The sequence below is a fragment of the Tympanuchus pallidicinctus genome, unplaced genomic scaffold, assembly GCF_026119805.1.
Source record: "Tympanuchus pallidicinctus isolate F22 unplaced genomic scaffold, pur_lepc_1.0 scaffold29, whole genome shotgun sequence".
In the NCBI taxonomy this organism is placed as follows: Eukaryota; Metazoa; Chordata; class Aves; order Galliformes; family Phasianidae; genus Tympanuchus; species Tympanuchus pallidicinctus.
The window spans coordinates 4,934,474-4,953,529 of NW_026294746.1; the positions used below are offsets into that span (position 1 = coordinate 4,934,474).

Consider the following 19,056-nt stretch of genomic DNA (forward strand, 5'->3'; position numbering starts at 1 on the left):
CCTTGGGCAACCTGTTCCAATGCATCACCACCCTCTGTGTGAAAAACTTCCTCCTAATCTCTAATCTAAGCCTTCCCTAATCACATTCATGTGATTCCAAATGGAAGAACTACCAGCCCTGCACAGGAGGGATGCACAAACCCATCGTGTCGCATTAACATTCACTTAATTTCTCCTGTTTCTCCATTCCAACCATGAAATCCAATGTTGTCACTGTGACTAACCCATAAAATTGGGCAGTCTTGCGTGGGGATCTTTGCTCTGTAATTAAATACACACTTATTGAGCCCAGCCTTTGACACCTGCACGCAGCATCTTGCTGGCACTCTGCAGCCAGCATCTGCCCATGCAGAAATGGGACATCCCCGTGCAACACTGGCTTTTAGGAAAAGAATTTCCATGGGAGATTCTGCCTTGAAGGAATTTGCGAGGAAACGCCCCAGCAGGAAGCCAAAGGCTTTCCAAACCAAACCAGACCCAAATGGGCAACAAGGAGGTGGTCACTGCCTTATGTTGGGATGTTAAGGGTCTTCTTCAGGTCCTTGACCATGGTCATCTACCTCCATATCTCCTGGGAACCCCACATCCATCCTTATCTACCAGATTCACCTCCATCTCCTGGGGGATCCCATATCCACCTCCTTCTCATGGGGATCCCTTATCTACCCTTATCTGCTGAGGGACACCAGATCCAACTCCATCTCCTGGGGACCCCACCTCCACCCTTATCTGCTGAGGGAACCCAGTATCCAGCCCCATTTCCTGGGGGGGACCCCCCATCCACCTCATGGGGATCCCATTTTCACTTCTACCTGATGGGGGACCCCAGATCCACCTCCATCTCCTGGACACCCCATATCCACCCTCACCTGCTGGGGGACCCCAGATCCCCCCCACTCCACCTCACAGGATTCCCCAGGACTTCACATGATTCCATCCTGGACATTCTGCTATCACAAAATAAGGCCCAAAGGACAGAACCAGCCCAGAGGAAGGAGCTGCAACACAACATCCCGCTCTGAGCCTCATCCCACACCACACCAGTTCTTTGCTGGGAGATGTAAACGGCTGCACGACGGCAGCAGGAAGAGCTGCTCTCCTCTCCCTTCCGCAGCAGGAAGGGCTCGTTGGCGTGGGACAACCCAGGAAGGCATTTCCCTACAGATCGAGGCTCCACTCACGCCTCTCCAACCCCAAACCAGACCCTTATGGAGGTGCTGGGATGCCATAGAGGCTGGATCCTCCCCTCCCTCACCCTCTGCCTCTGCAGTGCTTCCAGGCTCTCAGCCAAGCATGGCAGCGGATTTCCCTAACATTCCCCTACAATTTCCCCATCACTTGCCTGCTAAGAACACAGCGTGCATGCAGCCAGCAGGGAGGATGCTGCAGCCGTGCGTGGGGACAGGAGCCTGAGATCCTGCAGCCGAGCAGAGCCTGGCCACGTTCCCATCAGCACCATTCCCCAAATGTAGGGTTTTTGTTTTTTTTTGGTTTTTTTTTTTCCTTTTCCTTTTTTCTTTTTCTGGTGCTGCTGCCCTTTTTGTTTTTGGCAGGAGTTTTCATGGGAAGGAAAAAGGATTTCTGCAGCGTCCCGTAAGCGCTGCGCTGCCGCCCAGCCCGTGGGGATGGATCCAGCACTGTGGGCTTTGCCAAAGGACGGGAAAAGGCTTCCAAGGTTGGAAGGAGGGAGGAGGAAGGGATGTGAATGGGCTGTTGGCTGAGCTGCTCACAAGTGTGAGTCGAGATTCCCTCGCCCCATCCCTCACACCTGCAAGGAAGTCCTGCAAAACAAATCCCAGTGGCTTCTATAGCTGACCAATAAGAGCCCAACTGAGAGAAAGCAAAGCATCACCATATTCTAGAAGCATTCGTGATTCTCAAACCATTATGGCAGAGCAGTGGAAAGCTTGCTGCTCAGTTTTGGCTTTTTGCATACAACTACACCACGATTTCCCATGGAGAGGGGGCAAGCCATCCTGCTCAAATAGCCCACAAGAACCATTTCCAACCCTTGGAACTTAGCAAAAACTCTAAAAAAAGTCTCTTTGTTTTATGTGCACACCATCAAAGAGCAATAAAACTGAAAACTGAAAAAGACCAGGGATGACTTTTCTTTTTCCTTCCCTTTTCTTTGTCCTTCCTTCTCCTTTCCTTTCCCTCTTTTTTCCTTCCCTTAACTTTTCCCTTTACCCTCCTTTACCCTTTTCCTTCCCTTCCTTCTCCTTCCCTTCCTTTTCCCTTACAATTTCCCTTTCCCTTCTCTTCCCTTCCCCACAGCCCCACACAGTGCCCTCACCCTGGGTACCACACCATCCAGCCTTCACTTACTCGAGTTTATTCACCAAGAAGTGCTTTTTGGAGGAGGAAAGCCTCCAACATCAGGTTCTGTCCTGCAACACAACCCTTCAGCAAGCTCCATGCAGGAGGATCACAGAATCACAGAATTGTAGGGGTTGGAAGGGACCTCCAGAGATCATCGAGTCCAACCCCCCCCCAAAGCAGGTTCCCTACACCAGCACAATGCATGCATCACCAAGCAATGCTCTGCCTCCTTCCTCAATGGCTCCAAGGAGCTCAAACCTGAACCAAACTCATCTCATCATACTCTCCATCTGCATTTCAGCTCAGTTTTGCTCTGTACAACGACGACTTTGCACCCGACGTGCCCAATTTCCCAGCCTGCTGGGGATGCTCTGCTTGCGCCCCCAACCTCACCCCACAAAAACACACCCCCTCACCCAAATAACAGGGATAGCTTTTCCTTCCCTGGCTAATTAATTTGCTCTGGGGTTATGGGATGCGTGGAATAAAGCCCTAGAGGGAAAGGCAGCCCTTACCCTGCAGAGCCTCCTTGGCCCGTGCCAGCTCCTGCTCCTTCTGTGCCAGCTGCACCTTGAGCTCAGTGGCCGACAGCACCTCGGGGGATTTGCTGCCATGTGTCTCCTCCAGCTCCTTCGTTAGCATCTCCTTCATTTGCCGGAGCAGGTGCACCTCCTCCTGCAGCTGGGCCACCTCCTCTCTCAGCAGTGCTGGGGAGACAGAAACAACAAGTGAACAGGAGCCATAAAACCAATGCCTGCACTGTGTGGGTCCTTCCCCCACCGTTTGCTCACACAGTATGGGAATTTGGGGCTTATTTTGGAAAGAAACATCTCCTGCCCTACCTGCACTGCTGCCTCCCACCTTCCCTATAGATGCAGAATAAATGGGGCAGAGCCAGCATAGTGCTGGTCCCCCATCCCTGAGCCAGCAGCTGCTCCGGGAAGGCATAAAATCTGCTTTGCATACTTGAAATGCTTCCCTTATGAAAACTGGCAAGGCCTCCTTCTGTAAATTATTTAGCAATAAAGTCACTAACGAGGAACATTCGAGCTGTGGGCTGGGGATTTCATTAAAGTCCAGAGTGCTTTCTTGAAATTCTCACAAAAAGCTCGGATAAATCGGTGTCCAAGAGCACAGCTCAGCTCTGCCCACGTTACCATTTCCCAAGGGGCAAGGAGAAATTCAGATTTTTGGCCTCCAGCACGTGGGAAATCAAGGCAAATGCACCGGGTCCATGCAGTGCAAGCAAAGCCTGGCTGAGCAGACACACAATGTGTGCACTGCCAAAGGCCATCGGTACAAAACTGACTGCCTGGCTGCAGTGCAAAGCTTCCCTCCTGCACACAGACCTGCCTCCCCAAACCCCATTAAAATCCCCTTTCCCCCACTTCTGCACACGACCATTCCCACGTCCTTACCAGCCCAAATGCCACAAAAATCCCATTTCTGCAAGCAACCAACCACACAACTCCATTGCCATCCATTCTTTCTCCTCCCATGCCCACCCCAGCCCACCTTGTGCTGTTTCTCCCCTCTCACAACCCCAGCCATCAGCCCCATGGCCAATGATTAACCACACACGTTCAACTCCAACCAGCTCCTCTGCAAGCCGTGCTATCAGCTAATTAAACCCCCATCAGGATTCATTTGGTGCCTACTGCATCCCCACTTGCATATGGGCAATGCTGGTCCAATCATCCCAACTGAAGGTCTTAGGTTGGAATCATAGAATGGTCTGGGTTGAAAACGACCACAGTGATCACCTAGTTTCAACCCCCCTGTTACGTACAGGGTCACAGATGTACACTGAGGTCTATGAGATTCTACAGGTCCTACCTAGGATGCAATAAATACATGAGGCCAAACCAGTGTGCTTGGCAAGCAACAAACCTTAAATCTTCAAAATCTTTTTATGCTTATTAACTTCTTACCTTTTTTTTAGAGAACTTTTTGAACTCCTTGTTTTATTGCTAAAAAAGTGACTTTTCTACAGAGATGCACAGTTGGTGGGAGAGAAGGAGCCCCAACCATGGCAAGGATGGTTCACCCAAGGGCATTTAATACCTACCCATCTACCTGCATCTATCCACTTCTACCCAATGGTACAATGTACAACCCAGCTATCTATCTCCATCTGTCCATCTAATGGTGTCTACACATGGACCAAAGTGCAACTCATAAACTGAAGGTTTTAGGGGATAAATCCTGTATCTCTTGCTATGCTCAAGCAAGTCATGCTGGGAGCTGCACGGATGCTGGGAGAAACCTTTCAGCAGGAAATAAACCAAACCCCCATGCTCTACGTCCAGCTTAAGCATCTCAATGAATGTTCCACATCCCCATACACCACTGGGAGCAGCTTACAACCCCACCAGGAGATGCTGCCCCAGACCCAACCGCACACCATCCATCTCTGCCTTCATCCAAACCAGCTCAGATTCAACCCAAGGTGCTGGAAGGATCCCACCCCCTTCTTCACAGCATCACAGGATCTTCTGTTTCACCTCCCTATGGCCAAACCCCAGTGCAAAAAGCTCCCACAACGCATTTTTCCTCTCTTTTTTAACCCTATTTTTTTTTTGCCCTCTTCCCTTTTTGCTTCACTGGCTGGGCTCATCCCCACGCCATAACGAAGCATCGCAATTAATGGGGATGGAAGGAGCTCCCTCCTCGCACTGCAGCACCCAGAGCAGCCAGAAATCAACGCCACTTAAACGTTTCCTAATTGACAAAAAACTGCCATTCGCACACTTAAATAATTGGCTGTTAATTATATTTTAGCTGATAGCATTCAACATCCACGACCCCGCCGCATTCTCCACCCTTTACGCTCTGAGCACCGATTAACGTGCTGACAGACAATGCAAATAACCAGAGAGATCATTATTATTATTATTTTTAAATATTAATAATAATTTTCATTTAATTTTTGGAAGCATCCGTGGCGAACGCCCCTAACGCAGCGCTTGGGCACGGCTGCTTTTTAAACCCAAGCATCAATTTAAACGTTTCCTGGACTCGCTGATGAAAACCTAGACAATAATTAGCTGTTAATTCTACCTCAGCTGATAGCAACAAACTTCCAAGGTGCTGTCAGACCTCCATACGTGCACACACACACACACATGGGTGCATCTCCCCCTGGGACGGTATCAGAATGGTATCAGAGAAAAGCAGGGATTTAAGGACTTAGGGATGAGTCAAACTCGTACTTGAAGAGCACCCCATGATGCTTCTGGTTTGGTCTGATTTTGGGTACCTGGGGAAGGTTCACACCAAAGCAGCCCTGGTGTGGGAAACATCCATGTGTGTTGTTCCCCCCCCCTCCAGCAGGCAATAAAATGGGGGAAAACCACCAAATTTCCAGGCTATGTTCCTTTAGAGAGCCCCAAACACATTCTGACCTACAGAAGGACCCCAATGCCTGCTCAAACCCATCGTGCCCATCCCCATCTTGCCGTTGGGACAGCTCCAAACCTCCCCCCATAGCAGCACTGCCTTCCTGCTGGGATAATCCTGAGGATGTGGCACTTTGCAGAGCCCATCCGCGACCACTGGGGCACCTCCAGTACTGGGATAGAAACGAAACCCTACTAACAGCCATACAGCACACGCAGGAGGGGAGGGCAGGAGGATGGAGGGGGTGGCACTGCCGTGATCCCCCCCCCCCAGGGTACAAGGGGAGGGGGGGAAACCCACAGAGCATTGGGGAAGAGCAGAGAGTCGGCGAGGGTTTGGTTTTTGTTTCCTCCTGCAGGGAGCGAAAGGAAGCAGGCAGAAAACAAACAAGGGAAAACGCGGAGAGGGACGGGATAGAAAGCAGCGCGGAAGAACGGCCGAGAGAAAGAAGATTAAAAGCAATCACAGAAATAAGAAATAACAACAAACAGCCCTCAAAACCAAGCGGGGACGCCTGGCGGAACCCCTCCTCCCCCTTTCTCCCCCCACTTCCCTGCCCCATCTCTGAGCTCTTACCCGTGGGATTCCAGCCAGCTCGTCCCACGTTCCCCTGCGTTCCCCCGCTCCCTGCTGCTGTCCCCTTCCTTGTCCCCACTCCCTGCTGCATGGCGGCCATGCAGGGCCCCGCTGGGCTCCAGCCTGATGTCACCCGCCGGAGGAGTGGCTTGTCCTGGCCGGGTAGGAATGCAAAGGAAGCAAAAAGGAACCCGAAAGGAGGCGGAAAGAAGCGCTGGGTGGGGAAACTGAGGCACGGGAGGGCACGGCGCCTGTCGTTTCATGCAATGGGAGGCACGTGTGGTTGATTTTCTGTTGTGCAGTGCTGTTTTATTCCATCAGTCTGGCTTGTGAGCTGCTTCGTGCTGAAGCTGAATGCTGGAGTATAGGAAGGATCTGAAGCAATGCTTCTTGTGCTGCTGCTGGAAATGAAACAGGGAAATGAACCCTGGGACACCAGCACCTTCGTTAGGGACACGCTCAGCAGGCATGGTGGGGGTGGGATGATGGTTGGAGAGGTCATTGCCAACCTGAATGATACCACGATCCAAGGCTGGGCTGAAAAGCCCAACCTCCACCTGCTCCTGCAGCCCTGCACAACTGGGGTCACCATGAACTTGAGCCTCAGCAGCGTCCATCCCCCAAGGGCTGATCCTCCGGGACCACTGCAAGACAGCAGCTGATGAAATGCAGTTACAACACGGGGGCATAGGCAGGGCTGGCAGGGGAAAACCCAGTGCTGGTTTCAGTTTCTTTTCCTGTTGGATTACATTGCTTCAAGTAAAAGCATCAAGGAGAGGTTTCAAAACAAGAGTTGCTTGCTTTTCCTTTTGGTAACTCATCTTTTCTCTTGCAGGAACTCGGCTCTGCTTGCAGCCTGCAAGGATTTCATGCTCCTGAACCACAGAATCATGAATGTTGGAGAAGTCCTTTGAGATCACCAAATCCAACCCCAGCCCCCCTTGGCCACGTCCCTCAGTGCCACATCTCCACAATGAACACCTCCAGGGATGGTGACCCCTCCAGTCCCTGTGCCAACACATCACTGCTCTTCTGGAGAAGAAACTTCTCCAACCTGATGGCTTTGCAACCATTGCTCAGAGAACAACAGAAAAATCCAAACCTTGCCTTCCATAGAATCATTCAGGTTGGAAAAGAGCACGAAGATCATCAAATCCAACCATCAAGCCAACACCACCGTGCCATGAAACCACGTCATTCAGTGGAACATCTTTGTCACATCCCTACCCAGGACATAAACACTGGACCTTTCCCTCCTTAAAAACAAAAAAGACAACTGAAATCGTAAAATCCATGCAAAGAGACAAAAAGCAGCTTTTACCCCCAGCCCTCCCCACCGACATTCACTTGTAGAACTCCTCGCTACAGCACTGGTGACTGCAGAGCACAAACATCACGGTGTCACTGCACAACTGCAGCTCCATTTGTGCTGTTTCCTGAACTCATCACACTTCTTGTTTTCCCTTTTCCTTATTTTTTTTTCTATCACGAGAATTATGGCTGTTATCACAGAATGTTGTGCCTAACGACTTCTGGCTTCCTTCGGATGTTTTCATTCAGCTGCTAAAACGCTGTAATGACACTGAGATAATGGCCCGCAGAAATAAATGATACAGATCATAATAGAAGGGATTTGGTTAAAGCAAAAAAGAAAACAAACAGAAATTATCCATCCTAATTAGCATTCACAGACAGCAACTGGGGAAGGAAGGCAGGAAAGAAAGAAATCAAAGAGTTGTTAAGGTTGGAATAGACCTTTACGATCATCAGATCCTACTGTCAACTCATCACCACCATGCTCACTAACCATGTCAGAGAATCACAGAACCAGGGAATCGTTAAGGTTGGAAAAGACTTCTAAGATCATCAAGTCCAACTGTCAACTCATCACCAACATGCCAATTAACCATGTCAGAGAATCACAGAACCACAGAATCGTTAAGGTTGGAAAAGACCTCTAAGATCATCAAAGTCCAACTGTCAACTCGTCACCAACCACGCCAACTACACCATGTCACCGAATCACAGTCAGAAAAGACCTTAGGAGATCATCAAGTCCAACTGTCAACCCATCATCACCATGCCCACTACCCATGTCACTGAATCACAGAACTACAGAATCATTAAGATTGGAAAAGACCTCTAACACCATCAAGTGCAACCAGCAACCAGCACTTCCTTGGGCATGTTTTTTGGTAGGTCGTGTTGTGGGATCTACCAGAGCCCAAATCAGCAGCATGGCCATATGAGGATAGAAAGTGGCCATTGCAACAGCACGTCTTGCAGCCCCCGTGCTGGCAAATAGTTCATTGCAGCCTTCCAACAAACTGCACCTGCTGCAGGGACCGAGATGCTCTAAAACTGCTCTAAGCCCCCCAAATTAATATTTGCCTTTTAAAGATAACTGGTGGGGAAACAGCACGGCCAATATAGATTCAACATGACTCTGGGTTTTCCATTATTCATTGAATCTCACCCCACGCCGTGCTGCAGTGCATACATTACCATATATGATGACAAAGAAATTGCACGACTCCTGCAAAGAGGCGATAAAGCTGCCACCTCGGCTGCCCAACCACCATGCTGACAGGCCATCTCTAATAAGCAACGTGTAATTAAGTCTCCACACACTGAGGCTGTGCTCTTGTGAATGTCTGCATGGGAGTGTGCATGGAAGTGGCAGAACAGAACAACACCTGCAGAGCTGAACCACTGCACACGTATGCAAAGACGGGCCCCCCTTCCAGAATGCACCAGGCTCATTTGCATCCTCCACTGCATCTGTGATTTTAATGGGGTTGAAGGTCGGCAGCTCAACTCCAAATACGGATGCTACTAACCAGATGTTGTTGCTTTTTTAAGGTGTTTTTTATTTTTTTTTAATTTTTTTTTAAGTAATATATTTCATTTAGCCTCTAGAAAGTTTCAAATGAACAATTCTAGCAATCCCTCTTCATTAACCACGTCAGCACAGCTTGATGATCCTCGGGGCCCCTTCCTACCACGCATGGGGTGGGAGCCCAGCACAAATACCCTTGACAACACCAACTCTGGCTGCAACCCCCTATCATCTTGGGGCCAGATGTTGCAGCTGGGTGCAGACCCAACACAAACAATGGGGTAGCCATGTTCCTCCTAGAAGGATACAGAATCATAGAATCGTTAAGGTTGGAAAAGATCACTAAGACCATCAGGTCACCAAGTCCAATCATCAGGTCACTCAGGATAACCATCAGGTCACCCAATCCAGCCACCAGGTCACCAAGCCCAACCATCAGGTCACCAAGCCCAACTATCAGGTCACCCAGTCCAACCATCAGGTCACCCAGTCCAACCATCAGGTCACCAAGCCCAACTATCAGGTCACTCAGGATAACCATCAGGTCACCAAGCCCAACTATCAGGTCACCCAGCCCAACCATCAGATCATCCAGCCCAACTATCAGGTCACCAAACCCAACCATCAGGTCACCAAGCCCAACTATCAGGTCACTCAGGATAACCATCAGGTCACCCAATCCAGCCACCAGGCCACCCAGTCCAACCATCAGGTCACCCAGCCCAACCATCAGGTCACCAAACCCAACCATCAGGTCACCCAGCCCAACCACCAATCACACAAAGCAACGTGCACAAGACTCAAAATGATGCCACAAGGCAATTTGGGGTTATCTGCAGAAATCACAACAAAATAGAAATGGTGGCTGGGGTTGCTCCTTCTTTGCCATATGGGGCTGCAAGGACCCATGTTCCCCATTCGTCTGCTGCACCCACCCACGGATGTTCATAAATCAATCCAGAGCCATCCATCAGCTGGAGAAAGACGTGAGATAATGAGCCAAAGTGATCAGCTGGTGAGGCACCATGTGGGCTCCTCTGGGGAGGGACCGCCGAGGTCGGAGCCTCCTCCACAAAGCCTATTAGCTGCATTTAAACCAAAATTTAAAACAGGCGAGCTGAATAATTAAAAGGAAGAGTTAATGGCTCATGCTAACAGCTTCTGAAAAGCTGCCGTTTGTTAAGCAGAGCACCCACAAGAGAGGCACAGCCCTAAATGCACCCTCACTACCACCTTGCACTGCTCCAACGGGTGTTACAGGCTACTGGAAGCACCTGAAAACACCAAAACAGCCCAGGAAGATGCAGAGGGGAAGCAGAAAGCATCTCCTCACTCAGCAACCTGCAAGGCAGAGATTTAACCTTCAAGGAAAAAGCTCACGCTCGTTTAGCAACAGCCCTTATCTACAGGCTGAGGGCAGAATAATTCCATCGAGAACAATATATAACAGATAAAAATAACTGCAGTGCAGCACAGAGATGGAAAGCACGACACAGGCTGCTTCCTTGCTGCTAAAAAGCCAACGATCGACTCAACGGCACAGGATGGGCCAGCAGTGGGAAGTGCCACCCATTCTGATGTTTGCAGGGCTGGCACCTATTGAACAGCCTGGCTCTTGTCTGGGTGCTTCTGGTTTGATTTATTTCTTTGTGACTGCTCTTGAGGCATTAGCCAAAAAACTAAATGGTTACGGGGCGCTCAGGCTGAGACCACATCAGGCACAAATGCAATGGGATCCAATGGGCATCTTCTGCCTGCTCCTTGAAGACCCCAGAACATCCATGCCAAGGAACGTCCCCCTCCAAAGGACCACAGTAAGAACACCAGAGGCATCTCTGGTCTTGCATTTGAGAAGGAATCTGGTACACGTGGAACAGTTTCACCTTCCCTTGCCCCTAAACAGAACGCTTCCACTCCATGCATCAAATGATCACCCCGTGCTTTTCATACTCTGCTATAAAAGAAAAGCCACAATTTGGAAGCTCTACTTGGAATATCCAAGGGTTTACAGTTCCATCACTCCATTACAACCTCATCCCCACCACTGGGTTACTTCCATCTTTCTCCAGACCAAACCCCTCCAGCAAGACAACAGACACAGCCAACGGCAGCATCTTCAGTAGGCATCTACCAGGAGCCAAGGGATCTGGCAAGAGGGAATGCTTAGGAAAAGCCTTATGGTACTACATCACTCCCATCCAGCCCAGCAGAGCTGTGCACCAAGACAGAAAGAGCTGCTTACAGCTCTGAGCGTTGCGGTCAGCGCCTGCCTGGAATTAAGTGATGCACTAGATTGCAAAGTTAATAAAAGCGACAGGTTTTTATTAATCTCTGCTCTCTCTGCCAGGCAGCAGCTTCGACAAAGTTATCAGCGCTTCGCACCACGTGTAGAGAAGCAGAACAATATGATACAATTAAAAGGGAGCTGCAGGAGCACGAGCAAAGCTTGCAGCATGAGCAGGGTGCAGGAGGGCTCAGCATGCAGGGGCTGAGCTCAGTTCTGCATCCCCAGAGGACGTGCTTTGTACTGCAGCTGAAAAGCAGGTTGCTCGAGGAGGCTGTGGATGCCCCATCCCTGCAGGCATTCAAGGCCAGGCTGGATGTGGCTCTGGGCAGCCTGGGCTGCTGGTTGGTGACCTGCACACAGCAGTGGGTTGAAACCAGATGATCTTTGAGGTCCTTTTCAATCCATGATTGCATCCAGGAAAAGAAGAGCATACAAGGAAGCACAGCTGAGATGGGGGGGAGGAGGGGGCAAATACAGTACTTTTAGTTTGCAAATTCCACGAGACAGAGCAGTGATGCTTGCTGGAGGAAAGTTTTCAACTCATTACTTTTAATGATTTATTTTTTTTCCCTGATGTTTCCTTGCAGACATCTTCATCTCATGCACCTTCTGGAGCTCTGCCCTGTGCTGGGCACCTCCCCAGCAATAATATTGTTCTATTGGAGAGATAAGGGCCAATCACAGCAAAAACAAGCAAGGCAACGTGGGGATTTGGAATGAAAAGAACAAAGGAGCAAATGCAATGCAGCCAACTCGGTGCAAGCAGAAGCAGACCATCTTCTGTACACTGATGTCCACACAGAAATGCAACAAGTTGCACAGGAGCAGCACACACTGAAATGCTAAAAAAGCCCTCTTACAAAAAGCTTATTTGCATTGTTTTGTGTGCATGAGATTCACCCTCGCACCACAGCCCCTGCAGGAATCCAAATATTTGATGCCATCTGAAAGCAAACAGAACCGTCCCGAGATGACAGCTGAGAGGGAAACAATCTGGGCTCTGCGGGGAAGTTTTAACCTCCAAAATCTGTCTTCAAATTCTGGGTGTGATGACTGCAGGCGAAGGAGGAGGAAAATAAAGCACTCTGCTGCTGCTTCTGCCTTAGAATGGCAACGATGGGCCGGATTCTGAAACAGCGTTACTCCATTGGAGGTAATGCTATTCCAACTCAAAAGTGCAGAGATAGCTTCCCTAAATGAAGCTGTCTCCCCTCAGCTCACTTCATTACACAGTGCTCCAATGGTCACGTTTCATAGGAATTTATATTTTCCCCCCAGTTTTGGTTTTTGGATGGCAAATATCCTGTTACAGCATCCCTTATCCCAAATATCCCCTTTTATGGCATCCCTTACCTGAAATATCCCTTTATAACATCCCTTGTCCCAATTATAGCATCTTTTACTACAAATGTCATGCCATAGCACCCCTTATCCTAAATATCCTCTTTTATGGCATCCCTTACCCAAAACATCCCATTATAGCATCCCTTACCTCAAATATCCCCTGTTATAGCATCCCTTATCCCAAAAATCTCTTTATAGCATTCCTTATCCAAAATATCCCCTTTTATGGTATTCCTTGCCCAAATATCCCATTATAGCATCCCTTACTTCAAATATCCCATTGTAGAATCCCTCACCCCAAATATCCCATTATAGCATCCCTTATCCTAAATATCCCACTACCCCCAATCCCAAATCAGCAAAGAGGCTGAGAACATTGGAAATGTGGAAGAAGCCTCAGAGAGCCCTTAAGCATCAGCAAAGCAGGCATCCAGGGCTAAGGGGTCAAAAAGAGACTTTCCCTCTCCTCTGCAGCCACAAATTGGGCAGGACTGGCGGTTCTCTGTTATTTGGGGTGAGAAGTCCTCAGGAATCATGGAATCATTTGAGTCGGAAGGGACCGTTAAAGGTCGTCCATCCAACTCATCTGCAGCAAACAGGAACAGCCACAGCTCCATCAGGCTGCTCAGAGCCTGGTCCAACCTGGTCAAAGAACCAAAGAAGCCCCTAATTTGGAAGGGACCCACCAGGACCACCGAGTCCAACCTTTGGCACCACCCTGAATCCAAACCCATTGCAAAATGCAAAGCTAACCGTGCAAACGTGAACAAAAAGCCTTCATTTTAGATATCCAAAGGGCTTTCTCAGGGGCAAAACCAAAACATCCACTGCCTGTTTAGAAGCAGCAATGGGAAAAGCACAAGAAAAACCCCATTTTGAGTCTCAGCATCTCCTGGTGATGCCCATTTTGAGTCCTGCTGGGTCTGGGTTCTGCAGGCTGCTCTCCCATTGCTGCTCTGTTTTCTGGAGGGGTTTCCAGTGCTGTTTCACTTCTGAATAATTCACAGTCCTCTCCTGCATAATTTATAGTCCGCAGAGGGTTTTATACACGGAGACATTTTAATTTAAACTATTTGAAATCAAAACCACGTTTTAATTTAACACCCAGCACAAGAAGAAGAGGGGGGGGGGGGAACCAGGAGAAGAGCAAGCATGCTTAACAAAATTCAACTCTTTGCAACAGATGGTTGAGCACAGGAACACAGAATCATAAAGGTTGGAAAAGAACACTGAGATCACCAAGTCCAGCCATCAACCCATCCCCACTGTGCCCACACATCCGACCACCTCCCCTTCCCCCAGCTCTGCTATCCCGGAGCCCCATCCCACCCAATTCCAACTCGGTGACTCCCATCTCCATAGGGTTGATGTTTGTGGGTCAGCGGCCCCAAAACGATGCCTGTGTAACCACAGAATCATTAAGCTTGGAAAAGACCACTTAAGATCCAGTCCAACCATCGCCCCATCCTCACCATGCCCACTAAACCACGCATCCTTTGCTCCTCCATAGAGGAAACCATGCAAGGACAGCAAACACCGAGGTTCTAAGTTCAGCATCCACACACAAAGTGCACTGAGCAAAAAATGCAGCCTTTCAGCAACGCTTGCAACCCCGAGCCTTTCAGCCCAAACATCTCCCAGAGAGGAATTTCCCTCGCGGTGAATAACGGTTTATGCATTCTTTGGCAACTGTGCTCCATTAGCAAACACAATCTGTGTTTCTTCCTCGCTCATTTGTTTGCCAAGTGCCTCTGAGAGGAACAGCATCACCACTGCGAGATACCCTGCGGGCTCTGCAACCCAACAGGAGCTGTGCACAGAGCCGTGCTGCAGGTGAGTTCATTCTCAACCAAGCCAGCAAAGCCCAACCTAACGGACCCTGCACGCAAAGGAGAGCTCCATGCATGGGAATCTGGAGATGTGGGGGCTGGAGCCACCCCAACAGAGCTGTATTCCCACCCCACAGGCTGAGGGTGCTCTGAATGGGGTGGGAAGAAAGTGCCAAGGTTGGTTTTCTTGGCCATGGCTGCAGCCAAGTGGTACAAGAAAGGGAGATGCTGTAAGGGATTGAGTAAGTATTAGGGAAAAATCTGTGCCAAGGGTGGGGAAAGAAAAAGTCATTTTCCTCACTGGTGTCCTGGGGCTGGTATGAGAGGATTTCCTTGTTTCTGTCCAGGCAAAGGGCTGGGGCTCACCTTGAGGCACATTCCCTGCAGGAACTGCAGAGCTTAGTGGGATTTTCACAAGCACCTAAGCTGGTTCAGTGCCTAAACCCCTTTGTATTTAGCTCCCCTCATAAATCCCAGCTCATTAGCATCATTAGCCACTTAACTACATCCCCATCCCATTGCTGGCCAATGCCAAACCGGGGCAGGGGATCTCAATCATGGGGGGGCCAACCCAGCAGGCATCGACCTGCATTCTGCCTCACACCTCCTCTGCATAACTGGAGGGGCAAACAGCAATCGAGGGCTGTTTGGGTTTTTTTTTTCATTTCCACCCTTCTCACCTTATCGCTGCAATGAAGGGGAGATGGCAATCTACAAAGCCTCTTTGAAACAAGCTCGGGGGGAAAGCCGTGCACTTCCTCCAGCTCTGTGCCAGCAGCTGCAGCTGGGAGGAATGCTTACAGCGAGGGGTGAGCAGGGGATGGAGCTGCACCTTGGCTATCTGTGGCCAAGGTCCACATCTTGGCCATTGCACTGCCCATCCTTCGGGTGCATCCACGTTCAATCCGCCTTCTCCCTTTTTGCAGGGATTTGCTGCAAGCAGCGCTGGGGAGATGTGATCCCACGGCAAGAGGGATGCACAAAGAACCCCAAACCCATCGGTAGGAGATTAATCAAGGGCAGCACCAACAGATCAATAGCCATCAGGGCTGCTCATCAGCGTGCATCGACCGCAGCCTCTGCCTTCCTCCAATGGAAGCCGGGCAGCGTTGAGCCCACGCCGTCCACACGTTGCAATGCTCCTTAGCACCATAGCAGCTCCTCCTGTGCCAGCAAGCAGGGCAAATATTCAACGGCATTTTTGGGGAAATAAGGTTTGCAGCTCCCGTGCATTGGTTGTGTTGCTGGGTTTGCTTTGCGTGCTCAAAGCTGGAGGGCAGCGAGGCACGGAGCGAACGGGGACTGCACCTTTCTGCCATCACTGTGCTGCAGGGAGGAAGGCAGCCCATAATTCAACCCGGTGTAGTTGAAATATTCCCCTGGGTGCACCAGGAAACAACAACAACAAGCAGCAGAAAACCCAACCCCATGAGGTGAAAGCAGGGGGCTCTGTGCTCAGGGAGCATCGTAGGGCTGAGTAGCTGGATCCAATCTATCTGCACATGGTTGCCTCTTAAAACAAGCCATGTAATTCCATCAACCAAACCCACGGATGCGTTTTGTTTTCCCACACCTGCCCCATTGTTTCTGGTTCCCCTCTTTTTGCTGTACCTATTGATTTGGGCTGCTGTTGAAAGACCTGCGGCAGAAAGCTGATGTTGGCTGAGTTATTGCACAGTGGTAAAAGCATGCCTGGTGGCTGAAAACTATTTATTGGGGGGGAAAAAAAAAAAACAGAAGAAGATAAAAAAGCTGCTGTATCATAGGGAAGGAGGCCACGCTTTGCTTTCTCCAGTGCAGCACACCAGAAGGAAATGTAACGTATGACATTTTCAATAATTCATTTCAACGAATCTCCGTCCTTCCTGCTTTCTAATGAAGGCTCCATGAACGAAATCAATACAAGAAACATTGAGTTTAGCTCTTAGTTTGGCTTCCAGAAGGCAATGAAGCTCGCCGATGGAAAGTTTCCTGGTCCTACAAGGGATATTTGGAAAACTGCACTTGCAAGGATGAGCAAACCCTGAACAAGGGCAGCCAGGAGGGACTGTGTCCATTATGGATGGGCACACAGCCTTGTGGCTATTGGCTAGGAATGATGGCATCTGTGGCCAGCACAGGCTCTGGGATGAGAAGGGAGGCTCCTGCTTCAGCACCAAGACCCCAAATTTTCACGGGGATGGAACAAGACCACAGAGAACCCAGCAGACCCAAACACCTCTGCACAAACACGTTGCACTTTGCTCTGCCCAACGCCTTCTGCACAACTCCAAGCCATACAACTTCAAGTTAACCTTTCACTTGGAGGATAATTAACACTGCAATAACGCTAATCGCTCAATTTGACCACCGTACACCAGAGCCCCAGTGGGGATGCCCCTGTGAAAAGGCTCTCAATAACCATGGCAGAATTAGAATCACAAAATCATTAAGGTTGCAAAAGACCACTGCATCGTACAATGGCCTGGGTTGCAAAGGAGCACAGTGTTCATCCAGCTCCAACCCCTGCTGTGTGCAGGTCACCAACCAGCAGCCCAGGCTGCCCAGAGCCACATCCAGCCTGGCCTTGAATGCCTGCAGGGCTGGGGCATCCACAGCCTCCCTGCTCACATCCATCAGCCCATCACCACCATGCCCACTAAAGAATCTTTAAGAATGTTATCGAGTGAATCCTGCAGAAAGGAACTTCCTCTGTAGCACACGTGCTAAGTTCTGGACCTTGGCTGGGCTCTACACAACCCCAGTGAGCATTAATTGGGGGCATTCAGCAGAAGACACACGAACCCACCCTACAGTGCCAGCGGGGAAATGAAATGCTCCCAATTCACAAAGCCCCAGCATCCATCTATGAAAACTGGAACAGGTTTGCCCAAGCAAGTTGTGGATGCCCCATCCATGGAGGCAATCAAGGCCAGGCTAGATGTGGCTCTGGGCAGCCTGGTCTGCTGGTTGGCGACCATTCTATGATTCTATCAAAACTGCTGCTCAGAGCACAGTGGGATTTACCCCAAAGCAACCAGGACTGCTGGTGGGGGAAGGACCACCCCAGGCTCTCCTCCAGGCAACTGTCGTGCCTCCGGCTGCATGGCCCCAGGCGTGCTCCCTGCTGCCTATCACTCAGCTTCCCTTTTCTATTTCACTCCTTTAAAGAGAATTAAACTGATGGATGATGCGAAGATCCGATGTCCCAGAAAACTGCACAAATAAATGCGATCAGAGCAACTGAAAGGAGAGGCAGGCTCATTTTGACACTAAGTGCTTTTGAGGCGAGCTGGATTTTGCTCCTTTCCCTAAGCTGCTGCAATGCAGTGCTGGTGTTGCCCACATACAAACCATCTGTACATCACTCACCCCTCAGAAACGGTGCCTGTAGAGCAGCTGCACCACGAGGAACTTGCCCCTCATTCCCATCAAGGAGAGCTCCAGCACCAAATTAGCCCTAATCACAGTGCCAGGGCAGCAGGTCATTCACCCTGCCAACAAATTAGGCCAGTTGGGCATCTGCGGTTGCTCACTTGGCCACTAACTTGCTTTATAGCAATTAGGGATAATTAAAGCATGGCCCTATATTCATTACAACTCCAACCAGCTTGCTGACAAGGAATGCAGCACAGTGTGTCCCATAGACCTCAGTGGGAGGGCACAGGAGGGGAGAAACTGCCACACACATAAATCAAAGCACTCACATCCACCCCCATGGCAGGAGGGCAATGCAGCCCCAAGCACCGACCAGCCTGCTGGGCTGCAAGGCAAAGAGGATGCAGAAACAGCGATGGTTTTTATTTGTAGGGCTAGGAATCCGCAGTCTGACACAGGAAATGAACTTCAGAATCTAGGGAGTAATGGCAACAAGCAATAAAACCATCGCCCATCTCCTGACTGGGGAAGCGTTGGACCCTGATCTGTTTGTCTGTCCATAGCAGGCTGCTGTCAGGGCAGCATCATGCTGGTGAGCACTGCATGTCTGCACACAGTGCTGGGCAGCTCTGCTGCTCTGCCCAGACTTCACACTACGTACTAATTGCAAAAACACCATCAAATCTCACTGCCTGTCAGCAGGGACCTTTTGGGATGGCAGTGACCTGGCTCCACCCCATACCATCCTTGTGCTGTTACTGCCCTTTGGTAGCTCTGCTTCTGCTCAAATACCCGTTCTGCACGATCCCGAGGCTCAAGAACAACTTAGCTGTAAGTATTCAGGTAGCTGGAAGTATTTAGGTAAAAGAGAGCTCTTGCAATAAAACCAGGAGCGTGGATGTCCTTTGGTAAAGGTTATCAAAATATCAGGGTTCGGAGAACTGGGGCTGTTCCAGCATCTCTCCCTAATAACAAACACTGAAGCAATCCTTTTCACGAGCACGAGATAAAGAATTTCTTCCTCCAGCAGCAATAAATCAAAGGGCACCATCCAGCTGATGGAAATTGATTTTCCTCCCTTCCTTTGCACTTAGAGGAAAGCG

The 19,056-nt window shown here is 49.8% G+C and overlaps 1 protein-coding gene and 1 long non-coding RNA gene across 4 annotated transcripts in view; one reads left to right on the top strand and one right to left on the bottom strand.

Moving 5' to 3' along the window:
• Window positions 1-19,056, bottom strand: part of KAZN (kazrin, periplakin interacting protein) — a 49,675-nt gene that overhangs the window by 4,997 nt on the left and 25,622 nt on the right. For 2 of the 3 annotated variants that reach the window (XM_052692053.1, XM_052692052.1), the window contains exon 2: window positions 2,838-3,029. In XM_052692053.1, the coding sequence (XP_052548013.1) occupies window positions 2,838-3,029 (192 nt within the window). Of the gene's footprint in view, window positions 1-2,837; window positions 3,030-6,297; window positions 9,504-19,056 lie in introns of those variants that run through there. The other variant, XM_052692055.1, reaches the window with a different exon arrangement.
• LOC128085098 (uncharacterized) lies at window positions 9,509-9,964 on the top strand. The gene is made up of 3 exons (XR_008208797.1): window positions 9,509-9,638; window positions 9,702-9,743; window positions 9,870-9,964. It is a non-coding gene; the product is annotated as an uncharacterized LOC128085098 (long non-coding RNA).